This window comes from Condylostylus longicornis, unplaced genomic scaffold (assembly GCF_029603195.1).
Source record: "Condylostylus longicornis isolate FDR11 unplaced genomic scaffold, ASM2960319v2 ptg000040l, whole genome shotgun sequence".
In the NCBI taxonomy this organism is placed as follows: Eukaryota; Metazoa; Arthropoda; class Insecta; order Diptera; family Dolichopodidae; genus Condylostylus; species Condylostylus longicornis.
Window position 1 is genome coordinate 4,651,725 of NW_026578009.1, and position 26,002 is coordinate 4,677,726.

The window sequence follows — 26,002 nt, forward strand, 5'->3', positions numbered from 1 at the left end:
GGATGGACGGACGGACAGAATAAAAGTAATAAACGTTTTCTTCAAATTTTTTTTAGAAAATTGTTAAAGACGGCATGTATTTCCAACACTTTTCCATTATCAAAGACCAATAACTTCGTTAACACTAAAAGTATTAAGAATTTATGAATTTAGTTTGAATACTTTATGCTACTGCACATGCATTTTTCATTATGACATTAAATTTGCATAATTATTTAAATTAATATAATGCTTTTATTTTTATACATTATTAAATCATCACATAATCATATACGTATAACAGAATAAAATAATTATTTAGAAAATTCTTTTAATTGTTTTACAAAAATGCACGTACAAAGCACATTATTAAAGTATTAAAATAATTCTGGAACAATGGCAACAATTGAATTCAATAAATGTCAATTGTGAAGATTTTTTGTGGATTTTTATGTGAAAATTTTCTCGTAATGAATTTCTTTTGAAACTTTCAATTAAATAATTATTTTAATTTGTACAAAATATTCACAAAATTGTACAATACATTATTTTGCTAATGTAAGGGATTAACTAGCAAATTAATATCATTTTGACTTGTTAATTAAAATTTTCCATTTAATGAACACCATCATTATGTAGAATTATAGGAATTTTTGACACGCTACAAAATAAATTATGAGCAAATTTTATTTACTATTTACTAATTAAATTAATTCGGCATTATTATTTGATAAAAAATATAATTTGATATTAAAATATTTTGTATTACTATATTAACAACAGTTGTGCTACAAATATATACAAATAAAGTTGGATCAAACTAATGGTTTGGAAAATAGCACTTTCCCGTTGAATATATTTCATTCATACGAGTATACTAAAATATTTCAAATGATTGCATACATTTAGGGTGACAAACAGAAAAAAAATTTAAAGAAGTGTTAACATAATGGTCGAATTCAAGATTTATGGCATGGCAGTTAGCTTTCTGCGTTTACACACTCTTGGAAAAGTTTGCAGTTTCAGAAATATATAGTAGCGAAAATATAAATTTCACAAATTTCGAGTGGTAGTAACTTGGAAGGCGTTCGAAGTGGAAAAAACAATTTCTTCTTAGGAAATAAACTATGTATTAAATTCTACCAATAAAATATCTTGTTCATTCGTAAATTTTTTTAAAAGCTGCTAAATTTTACGATTTCTACAATTACTTACGTTGGGAAGAAAAAACGATATCGATAAAATTTGAGAGAAAAAATTTGCTTTATGATGTACCGCCGTAGAAGAGAAAAGCTTTTGCAGAATTTTTAAACAGTTTCTGGTTTCAATAACATAAATAGTCAAAAAATGTTTTTTTTCGGAACTTCGAAGGCCTATAACATTTAGAGGATGTTCGCTAGATAAAACTCTTCTCTGCAGAAATAAGTTTCTTGTAAAGACATATATGAAAATTCAGTTTTCTATTGAGTGCAGAAGTTTTGTAAACATACTGTAAACAACGGTAAATTTTCTCTGAAAAAGTGCTTAAGAGGTTTTACTTGGAAAAATCTATCAATTTGAAATGAAGGAACTAATATCGATTAATAATATCTGATGAGACCAGCAGATAAAAAACCGTAAAGTGTATTTGATGGAAGTTTATAAAATAGTGAAATTATGAAAATGTTTTTTTGACATTCCTTTCTTTTTTGAAATTTTAGGAAAGCTACTAAATTTTTAGTAAACATACCTAAAAAATTTAAATTTGATTCTTAGTAGAACTTGACTTTATTTCATTCGAATTCCCTGATTCCTCAGAATTGTTCGTCAGTTAGTTTTGATTGCAAACACAATTTCAATGAACTTTAATCAATTAGTTTTTAAGATATCTGACAAAAAGGAAAATAGATTTCTTAAGATACTAAAATAGGTGTAAACACTACAGTCACATTGTTACTTAAATTTCAAATTTTTAAGCCACAGTATGTTAAAACAATTCGATTTTTTAAGTTTAAAGGTTGTTAAATAATATTTTGAATAGATTTCGAAAGAAATTATTTGAAGGGCTATAGACAAAAATAGGATTAAAATTGTTGAACAAAATAGTAAATTGTAAATAACTGTACAGGTGAAAATCGATATTTCCTTTAAACGGCAAACGTTTAATCATTAAGTTTTCAATAATATCAAACAAGCAATTCAAATAAAATTTTTGCAAAGCAAATTAAATAATAGTTCTTGTCCCAAAATCATACAGTTACTTTTTAAGAATCATTTAAGTTTCATATCGACAAAAAGGTTCAGTTGGAGTAATCTATTATTCTCCACAAATATTTTTAAAAAATCTATCGTCCAATAATTTATTATGCTATGTCATTTGACATAAAATTTCGGAAACAATTCCAATTTATCATTCGGACTGGAATTTTCGCAAACGTAAGTCACAAAGAAATTGATGAACTATACTCTTTATGTTGATTTTAATTAACGAATTTTCACAATCTTTATAAAATATAATTGACTTGAATATTACGTTTGACTTTCCTTTTGTCACTAATCAACAATTTTCTTTTCATTATTTCACATCTCATGTCTCACATCAACATAAAATATGAGCAATAATTGAATGTAGGTGTAATTATAAAACCATTTTGTATTCTTAATTATAAATAATTTATTGAATTTACAATTTGAATAATCGGTGTTAATTTAATGAACCTAAAAGATAAATTATAAGTAATATTAATTAAATTAGATTCTGTGATTAACATCAATATTATATCGTAAGATGTAAATTTTACTTTATATACGGATATAGCATGTATAACAGTTTTAATGAACTACGAATTAATTTTGTATATAATTAATTAACAAATTATTGCATAATGAATATTAATAATTGAAAATTTTCATTTTTTTTAATTTCAGGTGTCTTCCTGTCTTTATTAATTTTTTTATCTGTAGCTGGTAATATTTTAGTCTGCCTTGCTATTTATACAGAACGAAGTTTAAGGCGAATAGGAAATTTATTTTTGGCCTCATTAGCCATCGCGGATTTATTTGTTGCTTCATTAGTAATGACATTTGCTGGCGTAAATGATTTATTAGGTAAGTAAACATTTTTTTTTTTTTTGTTTTTTACTTTAAAATTCTTAGAAATTATCATCGTCCTGTTTTATGAGTGAATTAGCATTTCTATGTTTTTTTTAAAAATGATTTTTATTGTTTATTCATTTATGTTGGAATCCCTCCAATTTTAACTTATATTTAATTGCATATTGTTGAAAATTAAGTGTGAACGGGATAATTAGTTCAAGAAGAAGCAATTTTCTCTAAAATGGTTAGCAGCACAATGTTATATACTTTTTGTCATTCATAATAATTATTGCCATAACATTATCTTAAAACAGTTATGGATTTCGAATGGATTAGAATTTTTCTTTTGTAGTTTTGTAGGTCGCATGCTATTTCAATTTATATAAGCGTATAAATTTTTGAGTTTATGAATCAAAGTAGCTTACGGTAGAATATTTTGCATAATTTCAAGAATATTTTGCAGAATTTATGTAGGAATGCCCGTCAAAATTTTCAGAAAAGAAGAAAATGGATGACGAAAAGAGTAATTTCGAGTTTTCGACATTCTGCTTTAGCATTTACTTGTATCTCTTAAATTATTTGGAAAAATAAACTTTTACAATTAAAGCGATTACTGTTCCTTTTCTGTTAGCTGCTTCTCATATTTTAACGAAACGAAACAGAAAATTTCGAAGTTCTATTAAAATAAAATTAGATTTTGACTCGCGCTCCTAAAACAAAGTGACAAAAATACAATTATGTAGGAAACGCATATTATTTTTAGAATTTTGGTTTAAAAATATGCTATAAAGTAATTTTTCTTCTTTATTTTTGTAACATCTTTTAAATTTTTGCTATACACATATATATAAAAATTTATTTTGGGATAAAGCCCAAAAATTTCAATTAAATTAGCATTATTTATTATGGTCTCGTTTTATTTTTTTAATTTTGTTATCGCTGTGTTGATTTACTTGCCTTTTTTTTTTGTTTTTTCTCAATTTTTTATTCCGTTTATTCATTTATAATCCTCTTCACAAGAACGCGCAAAATTCAATGAATATTTCCTTATAAACGTAATACAAATATAGCAAATTTTTAAAGTGACGTCGAACTTATTGTGCTGGAATATAAACATCAAAGAGAAGGTTTATAAGTATAATAAAATATGAGATGAAAAGCATACGGATTATCTTATCGGACAATTATTATTATTATTATGAAGATTAAAACTTTTTTACGTGCCTGTACACAATGATAATAAAATAAATACACTAACATTGTAATATATGTATGTATATTATATAGTGTATGTACAAGATGTGAGTATACAATGAAAATTTTCTAACAGATGAATGAATTCATTATTGGCGTCTGGAGGGTTTTCTTGTTAAACTTTTTGAAATTTGTGTCCTCTTATCATTTTGAATGTTTATTATTCTGTGCCTTAACTTTAACTACTTCAAATAAGGATATCACGCAATATGAAAATTATATTGAGATTTATTTTATTATAATTTTTACTCTGTTCAAAATTAAGATATTAAATCTATCTCTTAATAAGTAAATATGGACAATATACAAAAATTTCGATGTTATATCAATCTATAACACTGTTATTGAAGTATAAGCTTTATACTGTTAATATATTTTCACTACTGAAAACTTTAACGATTTCTTAAGAAAATTTGTGAGTATTATGCAATATTTTTGGTTTTTGTTATGAATTCTTAGAAATATTCTTGATAAAATTACTAGAAAAAAGAGAGTTGGCAGTATCAAATAATATCCATGAGAGTATTTTCGGGATTTATATTCAAAAACCCTTATAAAGAATGTTTAATCTATTACCCTTTCGTGCAAAATTTAACAATTAATACTATATAACTTGTACAGCCTCGCAAATTTTTGCTTAAAATTTTTTAATGTCTCTATTTCTAAATTTATTTATGTAGAATTGTAGAACATTGTAATTTTCAATAGGAGTCGCAATAATACACAGTGGTATAATTTGATTTTATAAAAACTTATAAATACCATTTTGTATTAAATATTGCCGGGATAGTTATTATCCTATTAGAAATTAATAATATTATTGATTTTCGAGGAGCGACTTAATGTTTGTCAAAGTGTTTGCATGGCAACTAAACGAAACGTGGAGTTGAAGAACTGAAAAGAGTGGAGTTGAAGAACAAAAAATTCAGGAGAAACTGATGAAAAATAAAGACTAAAACGAGAAAAAATAGAGTTGACCGTGTCAACTCTGTGATACCCGTACGAATTTATTATCATATGTACGAGTTAAAATTATCTCATAGCTGATTATGAGACATACTAAGTTGCCATATTACCATATCAATAAATTTTTGCAAAATTGCAGTACTGTGCACTTTTTGTGTATAAAATTTCAGTAATCTTATTTACTTATGCGAAATTTCAATGTCACAGCTTTTACAGTTTCTAAGTTATAAGTTATAACCAAATAAATTCGGAAGTTTTATGGCAGGTATCCGAAACAGTACCATGATCATAACCAATTTAAATAATGGCTAATAAGGGTTCTGACATTTACTATAATAAATCATTTGTGAAAAATTGGTAAACTAAGCTCAATTAGTTTTTGAGTTATCGTTGGAACGGACGGACGACCGCACGGATGAACTGACGGACAGACAAACAAAGCTAAATCGACTCAGAATTCAACGCTGATCAAACACATATACTTGAGTTGACATCTCAGACCATTATTTCTTAGCGTTACAAACGGTAAGGCTAATTTAGTGTACACTTCGAACATACGTTCCTAAGGGTATAAATAGAGTAGTAAATTTTTACCTATTGTACGAGTATTATTCATGCGATTATAATATCAATCGCAAGAAAGTATCGTCTGTATACGAGTTCAATTTTCCTCCGTTTTACAGAACATGTTTTTTTCTAGACTCTACTTTACTGTTATTTCCAGAGTATAGGTGCCAATATATTTTTTTAATAATTTGATTACAGACCGATTATTAATTTATACTTAAGTAACAGGTACTACAGAATTTTCACAAATACTCGTTGTTTGTGCCATTATTCCCACAAAATGGCGTATAAATCACCGTCCGTAAAAAAATTATTTTAACAAAACTATATTACATTTAGAATTGGAACTTTGGCTATTGATAATTATTTGAAATGAGCATAAATCGAAAATCAAAGTTCATTAAATTAATTTTAACGTAACTTTTCATTTAGATTAAGTATTAACACAAAAAAAATATCTTTTGCAAAAGATTAACGATTAAATAAAAGTCTATAATGGGAATTGACATATCATAGATCAATTTCTCACAGCATAAACCAACAAAAACGACAAAGAACATATGAGGGAAAAGAAATCTATATTTTTTTTTTTTGGATCATTAACGGCCTACTGGGAGTCAATTAGATTCTACATTTCTTTCTTCTTATAAAAAGAAAATAACAGTATTGCGAAAATATCTATAATGTTAATAACCATTGAACTCAGAAGAATATTGTATTCCATTTTCAAAATCATTAACACAGAATATCCTTAATGATTCTACAGGAAAGAGCAACTATAATAAATTATAAGATTTTCACAAAAGAAAATTAAAATTGATTGAGTATTTTACAGTTTATATTTGTATACATGTGTATATAAGTTTTACGTTATAAATTAACTAGAATTTATTTGGAATCTTATGATAATTTGAGACTTCAATATTGTGTGATTGTATATACAAAATATATTAAAAGGGTTAATTTAGATTTTCATTTAAGAATTGAATTTTATGTATAAATTTAATAAATTTTCTTTAAAGATTTTGCCGTGAACTTCACCACGTATACAAAGCCCTTACTGTTCAAGTTTGAACCTTATTAATTTTTCAGCATATCAAAATTCAGCTGAAGCGAGTATCAATTTTTTTTCTCAATTTTTTAATGATCCTTTTTAATCATCATTATTTTGGATTTTGTCAAAAGTTTTTCGTTTTTTGAATTTCATAATTATCATGTAGCGATTTCTGTACATCACTAGATTAATAGTTTTTTTAAATTTTGTTTACCGCAACCCGATATGGGGTCTTATCACAAATCCTAATTTCAACACCTTTAACACATAGTAAATTCAGCCACAATGTATGTGAGGAATATAGCAAAAAAATATCTATGTAATTTATTTTTTAGAACGAAAAAAAATATTTCATCTTTTGATTTACCTTGAATGCTCTCTTGCCATATGACATTCAATATAAAACGATTTCCTCTATTAATAACTCAAGTTTGAGTTCCTTAAATTCTATCGGATAACATAGCAGTCTTAACTGTGGACTTGAAAGATTTTTTTGGCTTTTTTTCAAAATATTAGATTAAACATTGTAATTTCTTCTTAAAAAATTTATTTAGAACTGTTTCCGGGAAATTATAAAAATTTCAAGTGCAATTTAGTGTCTTATCAAGGACCAAAATTGGTTTTGACCCAATTTCTTTTTTTTTTTCTCTTAGAACAAAAACAATCTTATACAATGAACATGTACTCCACCTGTACTCCTATAGTGTAGTTAAGATCCTTTTTTTAATATTATTCACACATACATATATTTTGTATATACAAGAATTCTATTATTAATACTAAAAAGCAGACTGAAAAAAACAAATGTAAAAAATGGTAAAACTATTGTGCAACGTTAACACAAAAATAACGTGCTAACGTAAGAAATACCACGAAAAAAATTATGCACATTGGAATTTCTAATAATATTTATACTTGTATACATATTTTCATAGAATTACAGTTATAATCATATATTATATTTACATTAAGAACTTTAGAGTATAAAGCATACATTTATTTTAGTGCTTTTCCTCCAGAGAATCAACTTAAGTCCCTGCGAAAGCGCAAAATTATATCTATAGAAAAATTTTTTTTTTTTTAAATGTGCAGTATTAGAAAAAGTAGTTTATAACCCAGCGACCAATATATACAAACATAGGAATTAAATAGTTGCACAAAAACCTGTTGTAAAGGACAAAAAAAGAGAAAAATATAAACAGTTGATATGAACGAATGCTTATATATTGATATAGATGCTCTTTATGTGCAGCAATATTTTCACATGCATGCAAACATACTTTTGATGCCAGTATGAAGAATCACGTTTTTCATAAGTTTTTTAAAGAATCCAATTTATATTAGGAAAGCTTGCTTTTTGTTTGTTTTAAAATTCATGAAATTTTAAACCTAAGTACCGGAACAGAATGATTAAAGGAATAGGTAATGCAAATTTTGACCAACTATAAATTACACTATTATTACATTAGCGTCAGTGCTCTTACAGGTTTTGGTCAAGGAAAGTTTTCAAAAATATAAAAATTTTACTTCACAGTACTTAAGAATTTTTCATTTATTGTCATATAATCCTTAATTAAGTTGCAATTAATGGTAAATTTGTAAGAAAAATGGGTATTTCTTTGGCAGACAAGATACTATTTTGCACAGTTATAAAAAATGAATCAAATAAATGTTATTAATTTTTTGTTTTGTTGCAAACTATTACAGGAAAATTTCAATCTTCCTGTAATGAAAATATTATCAATATTTAAAATTGATAACCACATTCAAGTCGAAAACATTCAAGATCAAAACATTCTCTGACTATTAAACTTCGAAAGGAAATCTTTAACATAATCGGTTGGTCGCATAATCGTAACCAATTTTGAAAATAATTCCTTAATCAGTTTCCTTCATTTATTAAAATATTTGATGCGAGAAGAAAATCAATATTTTAAAATTTTTAAATTATCGATTTCAAATACTTCCGTGTAAATAATTCACTACGAAAATTAATTTGGTAACAATTGGAGGAAATCTATTAAAGCAAAATACAAAACACAAAAAATTGCATACCTTACGGGGAAGAAAGTCATAGAAAATTAAAATTCAGTAAACAAACAATAACAAAAGATTTTCCCTTCAAGTTCAAACAATTTCTAAAATTAACAAAAAAAATCTATTACAGAAATATTACAAAAAACACAGAATTTTTATCTCGGGAACGCCTTTTGCAATTCATATTAAAGTCAAAGAATAATGGGTGTATTTTGTATGAAAGTGAAAATTGAAACACGTATCCTTTATTCATACAAAATTCTCTTTATCGTTATTCTTATTACAAAGGGCTATTACAAACTATGTATATGACACAATTTATATGTTCTATATTACGCAACAATGTATCTGATATAAGGGAATATTAAAATTTCTAATTCAAAATTTATTTTTAAATCTTTTAAAGGATGAAAATTTAGAATAATGCTGTAGTTTACTTCAATTCCCATTAACTTGCAGTTGAAAAATCGTTTTCAATTTCAAAATATTTATTTAAAAACCTAATTTAACCTTTATTTATGAAGCATTATGCATGTGTATGTATTGCATATATACATACCTACGTACATTTTCACCACACATCTATAATGTGCTTTTGTTACAATATTCTTAAATTTCTTATATACTGCTGCTAATGCCACAGTTAGACGGTTATAAATTTTCTTTTTACTCAAAATGAAAAGGATACAGAATAAATACGTAGTATATTTTACATATTTTAGTATGTGTAGATGTAAAACGAATAATGTTGTCAATTTAAATATCTCCTTAATATTCTTTAGTAAAATTTCCTGAAATTTTTACTTTAACCATCTTCCAAAGACAATAAAAAAAAGAGAATTTTTTGTATTTTACCAACCGCCTGGCATACAATAAGGAAGGTGATGTGATCACAGCAAAATTCACATGTGGAGTTTTTGGTAGAAACAGATTTCTGGATGGTACGGAAGCGTAATTAAACTACTTTTAGAGAGATGTTGGTCTGTCAGTTTATCTGTGCATGCACACGTGTATCTCACGTTCGGTAGTTTTAATGAAATTTTAAATGTAAATTTATTTTGGCTATGTCACGAATTGATCAATTTTTGGGAGCCTTGGCTTGAAAACTGGACTTTTTTATGCCCAGCTTTTCCTTTTTGTACATTTTAAAATTTTATATATAAGCTTCGTTCGACAGTACAAGAAACCACCGAACTTTTGGAAGAAATCTGGTGTGTAATACTAGATGGTGTCAAACACTGGGCCAAATTTACATTTTTGCGTATATAAACAGATAAAATTAACCAATTTCTTTCAAATTTAATATATGAGTCCAAGGGTGACAAAACAATGAACTCATAAAATTTTTGGAAGTTTCAAGGCTCGGTAACCGAAATATGGGTCGATTTTATATTTTTCACCATACCTAAGGAACTAATTGACAAAATTTGTTGAAATTAAATAGTTGAGTTCAATTTGCTACCGCAAATTACTTTTTAGGGAATTCAGGTGGAAACTTTACTTAGAGTCATATTCATATTTTTCGACTGACATTAACCAAAAATTCGCCACTATATCTTGCGGTCGGTTATTTGCTGACCACATCAAATTGTTTTTTTAATTTCTTTGTTTTACACTGATGTAAATTTCAACAAAAAATTACAATTGAGTTTTTCTTTTCAACATACAGGAATAATGTATGCACTTAATCTTGAATATTGAAGAAAAAAAAAAACAATTTTGGAGCAGAGACCATGTTCTTAATTAAAATTCTTTGTAATTATAATGAGATAGAAAACTTTTTCAATTAATAGACTAAAATAAACTCTATAAAATTCTATAGAATAAAGACGTTTTTTTTAAAGGACTAGAACCTTATTTTGTAAATTTAATGAATAAAAAGCACTTCATGAATTTTGGAAAACTTTGAAGTTCTAATAGAAAATTCTTGTTTTATTCTCACAATATACTATAGTTTTTATGCAAAAAGCAAAAACTCTTAGATAAACTTTGTTCCTTTTGCAAGTGTTTTCGACAGGACATTATTTGGGAAAAAATGAAAACAATAACAAAAAATTTTTATTCAAATTCAATTTTGTTAAATTTTATGTTGAATTTTGTGCTAAATTTTATATTGATACTAAGAATTTGGTATTTGCTTTTAATCAATGAATTTTTTTGGAAATCTTAAGCAGTCTTTAATTTTTCCAATTTAGCAGGTTTTTTTTTTTTTTTTAAAAACTGAAATTTTTTATACTCACAAAAAAATTAGCTTCAATTATATTATGCAGTCAGACCCAATTCTAACTTGTTCGACGCCCTACGCCGTTTATACGGTGTACGCCTCCTCCCTCCGCTTTCAAAGCAATGACAATATGCGATAAACATTGTAAATATTAAATGCAAGATTAGTCATATAACCAAAGCCTGCAATTAAACTTCTAGGTTTGTGTTTTTCAATGTTTGTATATTGGTACATTTTACTCGTATCAAAATAATTTTGTTACAAGTAGAAACAAAATAAATATTTGGAGAACACATAAAATTAATTTTTTTTTAAATGTTAAATGATGCCATTGTTTCCCAGCGCTCGCTTCAAATACTTGTTATGCATATATGGTAAATCCAGCGTTTTATGCTCCAGCGTAAAGTAAAGTGACCGTGAGTAATTAGTGACCGTAGTAATTGAGTAAAAACTAGGATTAAATTGAAAAATAAAAATTCTATTTAAATTCTACGGAAATATTTGAGTAGAGTGTTTTAAATATTACCAAAAAAATTTTGAACTTGATTTCAATTTTTTTTTGTTTTGAATTACTTACATGCTTAGTATACCTAAATAGGGCAGCATATAGGTGCCATATATAATTGTCAGACTTTCTTCTTCACCTAAAATTATTTTCCGAAGTATTCTGAATTTAATAACATTTTTTCATTTAATAACCAATTATTGATAAAATTCTCATATAATTGAGCTTGCGTTCAGTTCTTTCGTTTTAAATTTTTAAATTGAAAATTTCCCATTGTAATTCAGTACTCTTCCATTTGGAAGTGTGCAAAGTCCCAATGTGTTCAAATTTGCAATTAATTTTTTTTTAAACCGATTTTCTAAAAATGTAAAAATATTAGTCAATATTTCCTTCACACAAATAATTTCTAACATCTCTTACGATTTTCATGCACATTTGGAAATTAGTTTTGTTTTATTCTCTGAGCCTCATGGCCGGATAGTAAATGTTTAAGGCATTGCTAATAATTTTGTCTTCACATATCATTTTATATATTTTTCTTTTATATAGTTAAATGAACACAATTCTATATTATTTATTCATAAAATATTTTAAAACTTCAGAAAACAATATTTTGTGTATATTCACAATTACTGAGTTTAGAACAATGCAATTGTAATATCCTGAAGCATCTAAATTATATGTACACTGTTCACTTAATGAAAATTTATGAAAAATTTATTTTGAGTGGTTGAAAATGTCATGAATCTTTCTTTTTATTCTAATTTGAAGCATTTTTCCTAAAAAATACTTAAAATTTTCTACCGACGTATTATCATGAGTTTTACAATAATATGGAAATTTAATTTTTTAAAATAATTACATAAGGAAAGAAAATTCTAAGTAACATACTTGGAAATCATAAAAATTCAAAAGGTACAATTAAATTATTATTAAAACAAGTAAATATTCTCACCTTACCTGGAATCCCTCTCGGAAATGTTTACGCATAATGTGTGCATTTGTTTTATATTTTGCTCTTAAAAAAATTTTTTTTTTAATAAAAGTTGTATGATGTGACAATGTCATAAAATTTTTTAACACATGCCGAGCGAGCAGTACTTTTATTTTTAAATGTTTTTTTTTCTCTTTATCTTTTGTGTGACTCATTTACATACAATACATTTTAAGCTCTTACATTTCTTTAAAGTGCCAAATAAATGTACATGAAAATTTTTTTGGTTAAAATTCAGAATAAATGCAAAATGTAAGTGTAAGAACCATTCAATGCAGGAATTTTATACACCTACTACAATTGTACTTGTGTTTTATGTAGCAAGTTACAGAAGTAGCTTTTATCTATGATCACAGTAAATATCTGATTATGCATTAATTAAGACTCTTTATTTATATAGCGTTATTTCACACTTATATTTTTTATCACTGTAACAGCACTGTTACAACATGAAAACTTGTCCAAAATTTTATAACGACAACACGTGCCCTATTAAAATTTTTCAATAAATTATTCCATTTTTTATCATGGAGGCTAATCATAAAATATAGCAGTACTCGAGTTTCATATAAAAGAACACATTCAAAATCATTTATTACCTTATAATAAATGTTAATAAAGTTTCAAGTACAGATAACAAATACTAACACTTTTACTTATTAAATGAAGATTTAAATGACATTTTAGTCAGAAGTTGTTAAATCTTATAACAAAATTTGTAACAACTTGTCAAATCTTCTAACAAAATTCCTTTTTCTGATACTTGAATCTTTGCACTCAAAATTATAAAAAGCTGCACGTTTATATTATGTAATTTAAAATATAGAAACCTGTTCTACTGAAAAAAAATTAAAGAGTCGCTAAACTTCTTCAATTATTTAATAAGATCCCTTATTCCCGTATTACAGCTTAATATCGTTTTTGTTCTTTGGCAAAATAAATTTAAATATGATTTTAATAAAAGTCGGATAAGATTTATGTAGCTTAAAATACAACATTTTTTCCGCATCACTCAGCTAACAAGCCATCTAATGACGTCCTTACATTTTTAATGTCTAGTATTACAAACATGGTAAAATACGTAAAATCGACTCTTAATGAAATTTCGTTTTCTGAGCTTTGAAATATCTTTGAAATATTCTGATTAATAATTGAACAATCCTTGACATAGCCAAGTTAAAATCAGATATAAATTTTCATTAAAATAGACTGAGCTGAAATTACGACTCACGATTTCAAACAGAGACCAATAGATCAAAAGATCAACAGTAATTTTTCGAAAAATAGTTGATTTCCGCTTTCTAACCATTTCCATCGAAGATCGACTTGCAAAATCGGTTGCCATCACATCATCTTCCTTATTGCAAACCACGCAGTGTAAAATACTGAAATATCATCACTGCCAAACATATTATGTGTAGTACATAATAACATTACATGAGGGTTAAATTCTTCATAAATAAACATAAAGCATTATAGAGGCAAAAAAACAGGTACGAAAGCTATCAATTAACATCAAATAACGTAAATCTTTATGTACATATGTATTTTTATGTAAGGTTGTAATAAAAGAATTATTACACACTTTTAGCGAACAATATAAAATATTGTTCATTTTACAAACATTAGAATATATCAATTTCGAATAAAATATGCTCTTGAAAATTTAATATTGCATATACTTATGAAATGATATAAAAAAAGTTTTGCCTGTCACATATATACATACAAAAAATTTATGAAAAGACGTTCTTCAAATAAAAAAACATTTAATGTGTGTGTGTGTATTGTTTGCAAAACAAATTTGATCAAAAAAGGTATGGGAGTGCATGTCGTAAAATAATATTAAGAAATAATCTTAAAAAACGTCACTTCGTATCTTTTCATTCCAAAAATATAGAGAGGGAAGGGATCGAGCTGGGAGGCGCTTTACCATTACATCTACGGGTACCATATTTAAATAAAAAGAAATCTTGTTAATTGTTAATTTATTGTCTGCAAGAGCAAATATAAAGTAATTAAGAATAAAATTTATCAATTTGAACACTGAGAACAAGAATAAAGTCAGAATAAATTAACGAGAACAAAAACAAAATATAAGGTCTTGAATTTTGAAAAGAAATATTAAAATCATTTTCATTTCGGAAAATAATGCCTTCGAGAGATGAATTCGTAATAAATTTTGGAGGAATTAATTGCAAAGCAAACTATAAATGGAATTTAAGCTTTAATTTTAAAAATCATAAAGACCTTACTAAATTTACTGATAAAACTTCTTTATCCAAATTGAAGGCCTAATTTTGAGACTAAAATCTTTGTATATGTGAAAATTTAGATATTCGGCGAGTCATGAATCAATGACAGGTATTCTTATACTTCCATTCATTAGGAAGATTTACTTTTAATGGGAACCTTTATCTCCCTTATTTTCATATAATTGAATCAAGTTTGAAAGTATTTCAGTTCTTGTGTAGCGTACTGTTCAGTGTGTTACGACTTACTTACGTACATGTACTATAATAATAAATGTACATACATATATATGAATATATACAAAGCATATTACATACAAAACAAAATTTTTTTTTAAATAAAGAAAAACTTTAAAGAAAAATTTATGGTGAAAAAAAATTTTCCTTTAAAATTGAAATTTTTTTTTTTTTTAACTTAGAAAAATTTTCTTAAGACCTTGATATTTAAATGACAGTTAAGAAAATAAATATCTGGAATTATTGTTTGTAAATGTCGCATTTAAATTTATTTTTTTTATTATTTTGAGTTAGTATGTATATGTAAATATAATTCGAATAATATATGTATCTGGTGATATCATACAGACATATGGTATGTAATGTATGATGAGATGAAAATGTTTGTTAAGAATTAACATATGTTTGCTTGTTTCTTGTAGTTCCATAGAGAGTATAAATCGATTTTAAGTAAAATAGGATTTTTTTTTTTGTAAAATTAAGAGGAAAAAAGTTTTATTAGGAAAATTATCAGACCTATCTTTATGAGTATGTGCAAAGGGGTATACTTTTATAAAATAAAAATGAAAACGTTGGTTCTTCACATTTGGGTAAGCACCGTATTAATATAAATAATTTTACTCACAGTTTCTGCATATCTACTTTCACTTCTGCATTCCTGAATGCGGAAATCTAGAATTTTGTAGATGCAAAAATCACTTTGATCCAACGTGTTTTTTAACTTTTCTCCTCTTGTTTTCAATTATAATAATTTTAAGTTTTACAACTTAAATGTGGTGATGGCGTAAAACTGATCTTTTGTCTCTTTTAGATTGTATAATATAGAAAAATATAGACTTTTAGATTCAAATAAAAGAAAATAATTTTTCACGGAGTTTACAATTTTTCTTACAAAATATGTGCATAATATGGCTGGGGTTCAATTTTTAAATAAATATTTTAATTTTTTATTATTTTAAAGGTTAAATATGAGAAGCAGTCAAATTTAAACTGAGAAATTTTTTCATACGAGCCTCGTTGATCAGTTGGTAGAACGTCTGCTTAGAAAGCAGTAATTCACTGGTTCGAGTTCAGTGCGAGAAGAATATTTTTTTTTCATTTTTCTACCTGTGATGCGTTTTTTTGGAACGGATACGTCATCTCTAATGTTTTGCAGTTGTATGGAGGAATTTACATTGTTTATTTCCATAAGAAAATTTTCCAAAAAGCATCTAAACAACTATAAGTTGTTATTGTTTATTTGTATATAGGTACGGTTATAATTTATAATAATAATAATGAGAAATTGAAATTTTAAACTCTTAAATTTGAAATTTGAATTGTGTAGTTTAAATATAAATTTTGAATCTTAAAGTTTTTGAAGTAAATTTGAATAGTTTAAGCTAGGAATTTTTTGATCCGGTAAATTTTAAACCCATCAAGAGTTTTATTTTAAAATAATATTTTTTATTAAGTAAATAAGTAAATCATTTCCAAACTTAATCAAGTTTTGGATTTTAAACTTTTGAGGCTTTAAAAATTCTAGGACTTAGATTTTTGTTGTTAATTATTTAATCTAAATAAAGAAGATCATCTTAAAGCAAAAAATGTAAAATTTAAACTAAGTTTAGAGTTGAAAATTAAACTTTACATTTCTTGCACTGTGCGACATATATAAACATATAATATAAAACAAATTATTTTCTAAACTGCAATATGGGTTTTCGATAACTAACTCAACAGTGCAAAATATTTATGGTTACAAACAAGGTTAACATTATTGTAGCAAAATTTTTTCATTTATTTTAATTAGGGATGTGCAATCCAATTACTTTATGGTATTCATGAATACTCGTTACTGTTACTTTGTAGTAGGTACTCCTAAAAATTTGTTAAGATTCTGTATAATGAAGCTTTGTATCTTGGGAACTAGAAGTCGGACAAAAATTATTTTAAAATAATCCTGGATTTTGATCAAGAACATCAAATCGCGAAAAAAAAAAAAAATTAAAAGTAAAGCCATCGTATTTTGCCCAAAAAAAATAGGGTCCAAAACACATTTATCCACTTTTTGGGACTTTTTAAACTTTTTATTGTTTTTTTAACTTCTATTACAGAATCGAAGAGTACGTTTTTTGAATTAAGTTGATAGGTTCCCAAGATATCAGAAATTGTTTAATAAGAGAACATTGAAGCTCTTTTTATTGTTTACGCTCTTCCAGCTAAAATTTAAATATACACTTGTGTACATCAATAACATCACAATGTAATAACCGGACCTATACAACAACAGCAACACATGAATCACTTCTAATACCAATCTGCTACATTTTGATTATCCCATTAACTATATAGCAAAAATAATATGTACATAATGTGACAACATGAAAGATTATTTGCGAGTATTGAGTAACGAATATTCCTGATCTAATAAGGAAGCAGTTACTTCGAAAACTCGTAGCTTTATTGTAGTCTCAGTTCGCCTTAAATTTTGACTCATGACAGAATTCTAATTTAATTCAATGAAAAATTAATTACTAAAGAATTCCAAAATTTTTTAAAATTTTTTCTGCCTTAAAATTCTGTTCCACTCAAATTTCGAAGCACACTACAATGGCACTTATAATTCTTTGAATTAAATTTTAAATTTATGCATGTTAAAAATAAATAAATCGTCAAAAAAAAAATTTATATTTAGAGCATAAAAAATTTTGACAGATAATTTGCAGCAGTTCAACTTTTGGAAAAAAAAAATAAACTTATAAAATTTTCTAATCCTGCTTCTCAAATAAAAGATTCAACAAAAAAAAAAAATAAAAATGAACGGTTCAGCTTCATTTCCCTTCCTCCTCATTTTATTTTTCCTTTTATTCTGCTTTTTTTATTTTCGAACCTAAAGCTGTCAATCAATTTATGGAAATTTCATAAAAATTTATATTGTTTTATCTTTCCAAACCATGATGTCAAATAATTTTAACATTTTCATAAAAAAATATACTGAGAATATTGTAAGAAGTATTAACGGTAATTTAAGCCCTTACATTTTTATGATTTATACTCGAAAAACAACACCAACTTTAAAGACATCAAATGGTACAAAATGGAAAATATGACATTGAATAACATAATTAGCTATCGCGTTCACTAATAATAAAAGATTTTTGTAACAGACTCTAATAACCCAACGTCAAAGTAACATTCTGATTTAAAATGTCAACATAAAAAGAAAAAAAATTACGTAGAATTCGATTAGAATTGAGTTACACTGAAAAAAAAAATAAATTTTATTACCAAATTTTTTCTTTTTGTATGAATTTTTGAAAAGGCTGTTTCTGGGACAAAAAATTTTAAAATTTTTGAAGCGTTCCTCACTAAGTCTGTAGCTTATGGAAAACTGCCAAAATCAATTTTTAATATGACATTTAATATAATGAAGAAAATATTGTTACCGAAAATTTCAGCGTAAAATGTGTTTTTGAAAAATATTGAATTTTGTACATGAAACTTTGAAACAATTATCATCTTAATTATACCTGTAAAAAAGAATAGTTTAGCCGTGTCTGTTGCCTGACCGCTCGTCCATCCATTCACCGCAGCAGTAACTCAAAAGCTAATTAAATTGAATTTACTTTATTTCGAAAAATTTTTTATTATATACTAAAAGCTCGAAACCCATTTGGAAACTTATTTGTGGTGATGGGAACAGTGATTTGGGTAGTAACGTCGAAAGTCATTTTATGGAAACTGTTAAAATTGTAGTGGTAAAATTTTGCTTGGTCGAAGATGGTAATATGGTTGTTATTTTCGGTGACATCTTTGAAATGGTATGTGTAAAATAGCACTATAACACGTTTAAAACAAATGAGATCCTGTGAAAAGGTGTGACAATTATCATTAATTTATGAAATTGACAAGATCAGCTCTTTACATATTCCCATTTTATTTGGCATTAAAAAATTCTATTTAAATTTTATATGTAAAATTTGATGAATTTTGTAATTTGCAATTTCTAAATCAATTTTTTTGTTTCTGTAATTTCTGTCTTAAAACCATAGAAGCAACTTAACCATATAAAAACAACTCTGAAGCCATTTGTAAGCAACTGTGTTATGTCTGCATTGATTTTGTTAAAATTTTATGTTGTAATTGATTGCACGCAATGAATATTATCCAGATTATTAAAGTGTTGCTTATGAAAGAAATTCTAAAGGTTCTTATATCAAAAACTTTTTGTAATTAAAAGGGACATGGAAGAGTTTTCTCTTTTAAACTATACTAAATTTATTAATAAAATTACAAGTTTAGGTTTCGACCTTTTCTTATAATTTCAAATTAGTATGAGAAAATTTCAATTCTGTTATTATTAATCTGTTCATCTTACTTTGATTGATGAAAAAATTTCAACGAGGCTCCCATATATTTCATTTTACTTAGATTGGAAACTTGTTGAAGTGAAAAAAGAATTTCTTCTCAGATTAACATAAACATCGTTTTATTATTTTAAGAATATCCGCCAACGTAATTCATAAAATACGAAAATAAGGAAAAGGTTTTTTTTTTAAATAATTAACAAAATTAGATTCCAATTTTAAGCAGGGGAAAATTTAATAAAAACCTTTTCTTCCTATTTATTTACCTTTTACCTTTTTCCTTTCAGGTTATTGGGTATTCGGTGCTCAGTTTTGTGATACATGGGTAGCATTTGATGTGATGTGTTCAACTGCCTCTATTTTAAATTTGTGTGCAATATCAATGGATCGATATATTCACATAAAAGATCCTTTAAGGTAAATATGAAAAAATTCATTAAAATAATGAAAGAATTATAATTTTCTCTTTTGTTTTTTAAGGATAGAAAATGTACACATATGTGTAGCTCTTATATTTTTATAACATAATATTTTTAATAAATTTTTAATGTTATAGATATGGAAGGTGGGTGACTCGGCGTATAGCAATTGGAACAATAGTAGCAATTTGGCTATTAGCAGCATTAGTATCATTTGTGCCAATATCATTAGGACTTCATCGGCCCCAACAACCGCTTATTATTGAGGATTATACAGGGAAAACTCATCAAACATGTGCACTAGATTTAACGCCAACATATGCTGTAGTTTCAAGTTGTATTAGTTTTTATGTTCCTTGTATAGTCATGGTGGGGATTTATTGTAGGTAAATTAAATGTTATATTATTTTATTTTTAGCGCTTTTTTTTATTGTTTCAATACTTTTAACAAAAAAATTCTTATACTCGTAATTACATTACAAGAACAACTTGATACCTTATAGGCCATTTGTTAATTAAACGTTTGTAATATTCTAATATAAATCAATAATGTGTCAATTATGTAATTGCTTAATTTTAAGGTTAAAAGTCAAAATATTTCATTTGGTTTAAAAATAATGTACTGACCTTTGCCTATTTTGTTATTAGTTATTAGTATTAAAGAGTTGAAATTTACAATAAAAAGTTATACAGTTGAATCCAATCAGGAAATACTTGTATAAGAGAAAACCGGCTATTAGTGAAATTAATTTTGATGTAATTTTATTCCTCTAACAACAATCTTTCTTTAAATTTAAAAACATCGATAAACTCTTAGACCGTTACTTGTACATTACAAACTAGCGTATATGGCAAACAAACATATAAACTGGAACACATCCTATGTGCATATTATTCTGATGAGTCGGAGTTGCAGTCGGAGTAACTCTTAAGGCTCAGCGGATTGACGCTTCGACGAATTAAATATTTAGAAAGCATTTTTCATATTTTGTAGATTAGAGATACGCACTCTTGCTGAGAGACTTAAGTTTTTTTTTATCTTACACTTAGATTTTCTTCATTTTTACACAAAATGTACAAGTACCATTGTTTACGAGTTATTTAGCACAGTAACAACTACGATTAAAGTACATTCCCACTCTCATGGTACTTTCACATTTTAATAATTTCCTTGAATTTGGAGATGCTGCAATTGTACCATTAAACAGTTTCTATGAATATTGCAATAAATGCAAGAAACCTTCTCTTATCTGGGTTTGTAATTGTATATTAAGTACAAAAACGTTATACAGAATTTAAATTATAAATCAAAAGCCTAATTGTCCTTTCTGTCATCTAAATGTAATTCCCCACTGATATTTTGATTTACCGATTAAAATTCATTTTTTACTCTGGCATACAACAAAAACAATTATTTATTTTACAACATCATAACACTCTTTTCATATTTTCAATTATAAATTAAATTTACCTATTCTGTACTATAATAGGATAATAAATGTCTAAATTTATAAAATGAAAACAAAAAGATCAAACAAAGTATGTAAATCGAATTCGAAATTAATTTTCATTTTATTCAGTTGAATCAATTAAGTGTATGTTGGGAATAGTGTAAATTCAGGTTCTACATACACTCTGCTCTATAAATGATTTTTGTGAAAATAAATTGTCGCGTATTGTTACTTATTATTGAAGAATATTCATTCAACTAAAAATTTATACATTTACATATAGACAATATATGGATGTAGATTTATCTGTGCGTATACGTACGCTATTTATTGTCGCTTAAATCCCCAACGAAATCCAAATAAAATTCGAATAAATAAAGGAATAATAAAATCACTGAATTTTTGTTGTTGGAAGGATAATAGAAAAATTTAAAAATAAAATATTTAAAAATACAAAAATGAAACTTGAGTTTTTTTTTATAAGGACTTCGTTGTTGGATTTAGTGGGGGTTGAAATAAAATGAAGGATAAAGAAAAAATATTTGTGTAACATTGTATTTTTTTTTCTGTCCTTCTTTTATAAGCATTTTTTTTAAACATTTAATATATATATATTTATTTACTTAATTTTTATTTTTTCTTTTTATCCAAAATTTAAATTTCAGACTCTATTGTTATGCTCAAAAGCATGTCAAATCAATTCGAGCAATTACAAAGACTGCTGATATAACTGTAAAACCACGTTATAAAAGCATACGTCGAACAAAAAGTAAAAAGAAAACAAAAATGCGACAATTACAACATTCATCACCCTATCATGTGTCCGATCATAAGGCAGCAATAACAGTAGGCGTTATTATGGGTGTATTTCTTATATGTTGGGTACCATTCTTTTGTGTTAATATTGTTGCAGCATTTTGTAAAACATGTATAGGTGGTCAAACTTTTAAAATTTTATCATGGTTGGGATATTCAAATTCAGCATTTAATCCAATTATTTATTCAATATTTAATAAAGAATTTCGTGATGCATTTAAAAGAATTTTAACAACAAAAAATACATTATGCTGTACACAAGAACTTGGTAATATTCATCCAAGAAATAGTGATAGATTTGTAACAGATTATGCTGCAAAAAATGTTGTTATAAATTCTGGAAGATCATCAGCTGATTTAGAACAAGTATCTGCAATTTGACCACAAAATTGTGAATTATATTTAAATGACGAATTAAATCATCATCAATTTTTATGTAGCCTTTCTAGTTGTAGAACATGTACAATGTCATATGAATCTTCAAATGAGGAATAGAAAATTTTATAGAAAAAAAAAACCAAAAATTATAGAAAGGATAAAATTTATAATTATAATATTATAAAAATCAAGTGAATGCAATCTTTTTTTACGTATGTATATATAAAATAGGACAAAATAGGACAAAAATTATTTTAAACAAAAAAAGAAAAAAGTGTAACAAAACCTATAAAAAATCTTCTATATGGAAAAAAGAAAAGTTAATTATTTTTTAAGTAAATCCGGTATGTATAATAAATTTAATAACTGAAATTTTGTATATTTAAATAACTATAAATTTTAAAATTTAAGTTTTATTCAAGTAAATTTTTATTATAATGACGACTCAAGCTTTAAGTAACTATAAAATTGCGTTAAAAAAAATCTTTTAGAACTATAATCATGATTCGATTAAAGACTGATGGTATTATTTTATCTAATAGAACCAAACATAAAAATGTTGCAGTAACTTAAAACATTAACTATGATAACTTTGTTGCAAAATTCAAATTTTTTTGAAAACTGCTACAATTTAAATCCAAGTGGCAGTAACAAGTTGATGCACACATAGTATTATAAGCTTTCTTTTTTTTTATTTTTGCTATTTAATGAAAATTTTACAAAATATTTATTTTAAAATACTTAAAAAATGAAACAAGTGAAGAATTTTATAACTTGAACAAAGAGAACGAATTAAAATAAAAATTGCATACTTTTAGGGGCACTAATCGAAAATCATCCTCTAGTAATTTTAATAAAACAAATTGTTATTAATATTTATCGTAATTGAATTGCCTTTTACTTCAACTACAGCAACTCAAACGAGTTTTCATGCTGCCAGCCAATTTGGAAGTCTGTTCTGGTGTTATTTCTCCCCATTCTTTCAAAAGCATTTCTTTAAGTGATGCTACTGACGTAATTTTATGCTTTCTAATACGGCGTTCCAATAAATTCCACAAATGTTCAATTGGGTTTAAGTTAGGTAATTGTGGGGGCAAATATAATTGGTTTAGCACATTAAAAACCATTGTTTGACAATTTTTGCACTTTCTTTGGGGTCATTATCTTGTTGGAACATGAACGACCCAATTTTTGAATACTTCGTTTTAAATTATTTTTTAAAATGTTCAAGTAACCACCTTTATCCATGATACTGTCAATAAAATCAAAATTACCCAACCCAGCAGCACTCATACAAAGCCCCATACCATCACATTACCGCCTCCGTGTGTCATTGTTGGCAAAATTTTTTCTCTATTGAAAGCGGTATTTGGCTTTTTGCCACACTTTCGAATTGCCATCACTACCTAATATGTTAAATTTACTTTTATCGCTAGAAATGATGCTGCAATTTAATTCTTTTTGTTTTGTTAACATGCGATACAAAAGGTTTTTGCCTGGGTGAAAGGCCATTAAAACCGGCATCATGTAAGATATTTTAGACCGTTTGAGGATTGCAATTGTTCTTGCAAGTTACGCATGTCGGGTGAGAACTCTTTGCCTCTGTCCATATTTTATGGATAACGTAATTTCGCGTACTTCCTATAGCAATAATTCACTAGCCTATAACAATAAAGTTTTATATTTTAAATGAAAAACGTTCGTTTTTAAAATGTCTAGATATTGTTGCTTTTGCATATTATGACAATCTATAAAAGCTAGGTCTATCATCCCGTAACAACATATAAAACTCCGTTAACTTCATTTTTAAACCGTTAGAGACGTTAAAAATGAAGTTAATTAATAACTTTAAAAAAAAAATTTAATTTAAGTTTATTATAAAATAAATTTTTTAATATATGTACATTTAGCAATGCTTAATTGCACTCCACATGTAATTGGATTGAGAATAATCCGGAATAGCAAAGGTACTTCGGAACGAACAATAAATCTTTCATTAACGTTCTTAAATTAATCTTTATACTGAATCACGTGCTGAATATGTTAATCCTTTATTGAGCAACACACCCATGCCATCATTTCTTATAAAGTTCACATCATACGTGTTTTATTCTTCCATTTTCCACAGTAAAGTGAGATTAAAACCATTTTATTTTTATTTTTATATAACTTAACAGAATTGATAGTATTAAATATCCATTCATTTCGATTCTCCTGCAATATTAATGGAAATGTTTAATCTGTTTTAATACTTTTTCAAAAATTTATCACAACAACATTTTAAATGTTTCCTTTTAAAAATTTAATTGAATCATTTCTGTAGAAATGAAAATTATATATCGATGGTGCAGTACACAAATATGCTAAGTAGCAAATTTTTTAAAATGCCTTCTTGCTACACCAATGCGAATTTCGAATGGCACTCTTTTTGTTACATACGTTTCAGTGATGTATGTGTATTAATTTCCGAGGTCGGCGTTGTACGATTAAATTAAGTGCAAGATAGCACGTGCTGTCTTAGAATGTTTCTATTATAAAAACTGATAGCTATAGTGATGAAACACAAATATGCCAAGTACTATCAGTTAATATTAGAAATTTTTAGCTATTTTATGCTGTCTTTTGTACAAAAACTCAAATTTTATTAAAAACTCTTATTTGAAATCAAGAAGAATAATTTAAGAAGTTAAGAATAAGAACGCTCTCTTCCAGAATCTCAAATTTGTTACTTAGCTTACCTGTTCGCTTCACCATCGATATGCAACTTACTATACTATTTCGTATATAAATTTTATGATCTTACAAAAAAAAAAAGGAAAAACCCTCCATTAGAGCATTAAACTTGTATTTTATACTTTTTACTTTATTCAACAAACATCTGTTGAGTAAATTTAAAAGTATAATTTCAGCAAAAATACACAACTCATTGCATCTTAAATTTCGGTGCATATTATTGTAGCTGCATATAGATATTTTACGTTCTAAAGATTTCTATTTAATATATTTTAATTTCCGTTTCAGAAAAATGGAAAAAATTAAATTTTTATTGACTTTTGTTTCATTACTTAGTATTAAAAAAGAAGTAAAATGTAGTTGAAATATAATTTGAAATTTTTTTCAGTGTTCTTGTTGTAATTTTAATGTTTAATGTTGTAAAATTGTGCATAAGCACAAGAATAACGAACTTGAAATAAATTTAAAAAAAATATATATATACGTTCTTCAAAATAAATGTCTTTATCCTTGATGCTTTCTATTTTAATATTAATTTTACATCTAGATCAGCAAATTTCTTAATTTCAATCAATTAGGATGTTTTTAAAAAACAAATTTCTCACTCATTTTCCCTAATTTGTCTGTCTGGTGTGATAGAGTTTTGATCGATTTCTAAGTACAAGCAAAATCAGCTCACAACCCCTTTTTTTTTTTTTAAGTTTTTGAAGTC

General features: G+C 26.2%; 1 protein-coding gene across 1 annotated transcript in view; it reads left to right on the forward strand.

The window, feature by feature from the left end:
• The window catches only part of LOC129609692 (dopamine receptor 1), a 50,002-nt gene extending 27,442 nt beyond the window's left edge, over positions 1–22,560 (forward strand). The window contains exons 3-6 of the mRNA XM_055521795.1: positions 2,887–3,066; positions 19,781–19,910; positions 20,050–20,298; positions 22,029–22,560. Coding sequence (XP_055377770.1) covers positions 2,887–3,066; positions 19,781–19,910; positions 20,050–20,298; positions 22,029–22,560 — 1,091 coding nt within the window. The remainder of the gene's footprint in view (positions 1–2,886; positions 3,067–19,780; positions 19,911–20,049; positions 20,299–22,028) is intronic.
• Positions 22,561–26,002: the final 3,442 nt, after the last annotated feature.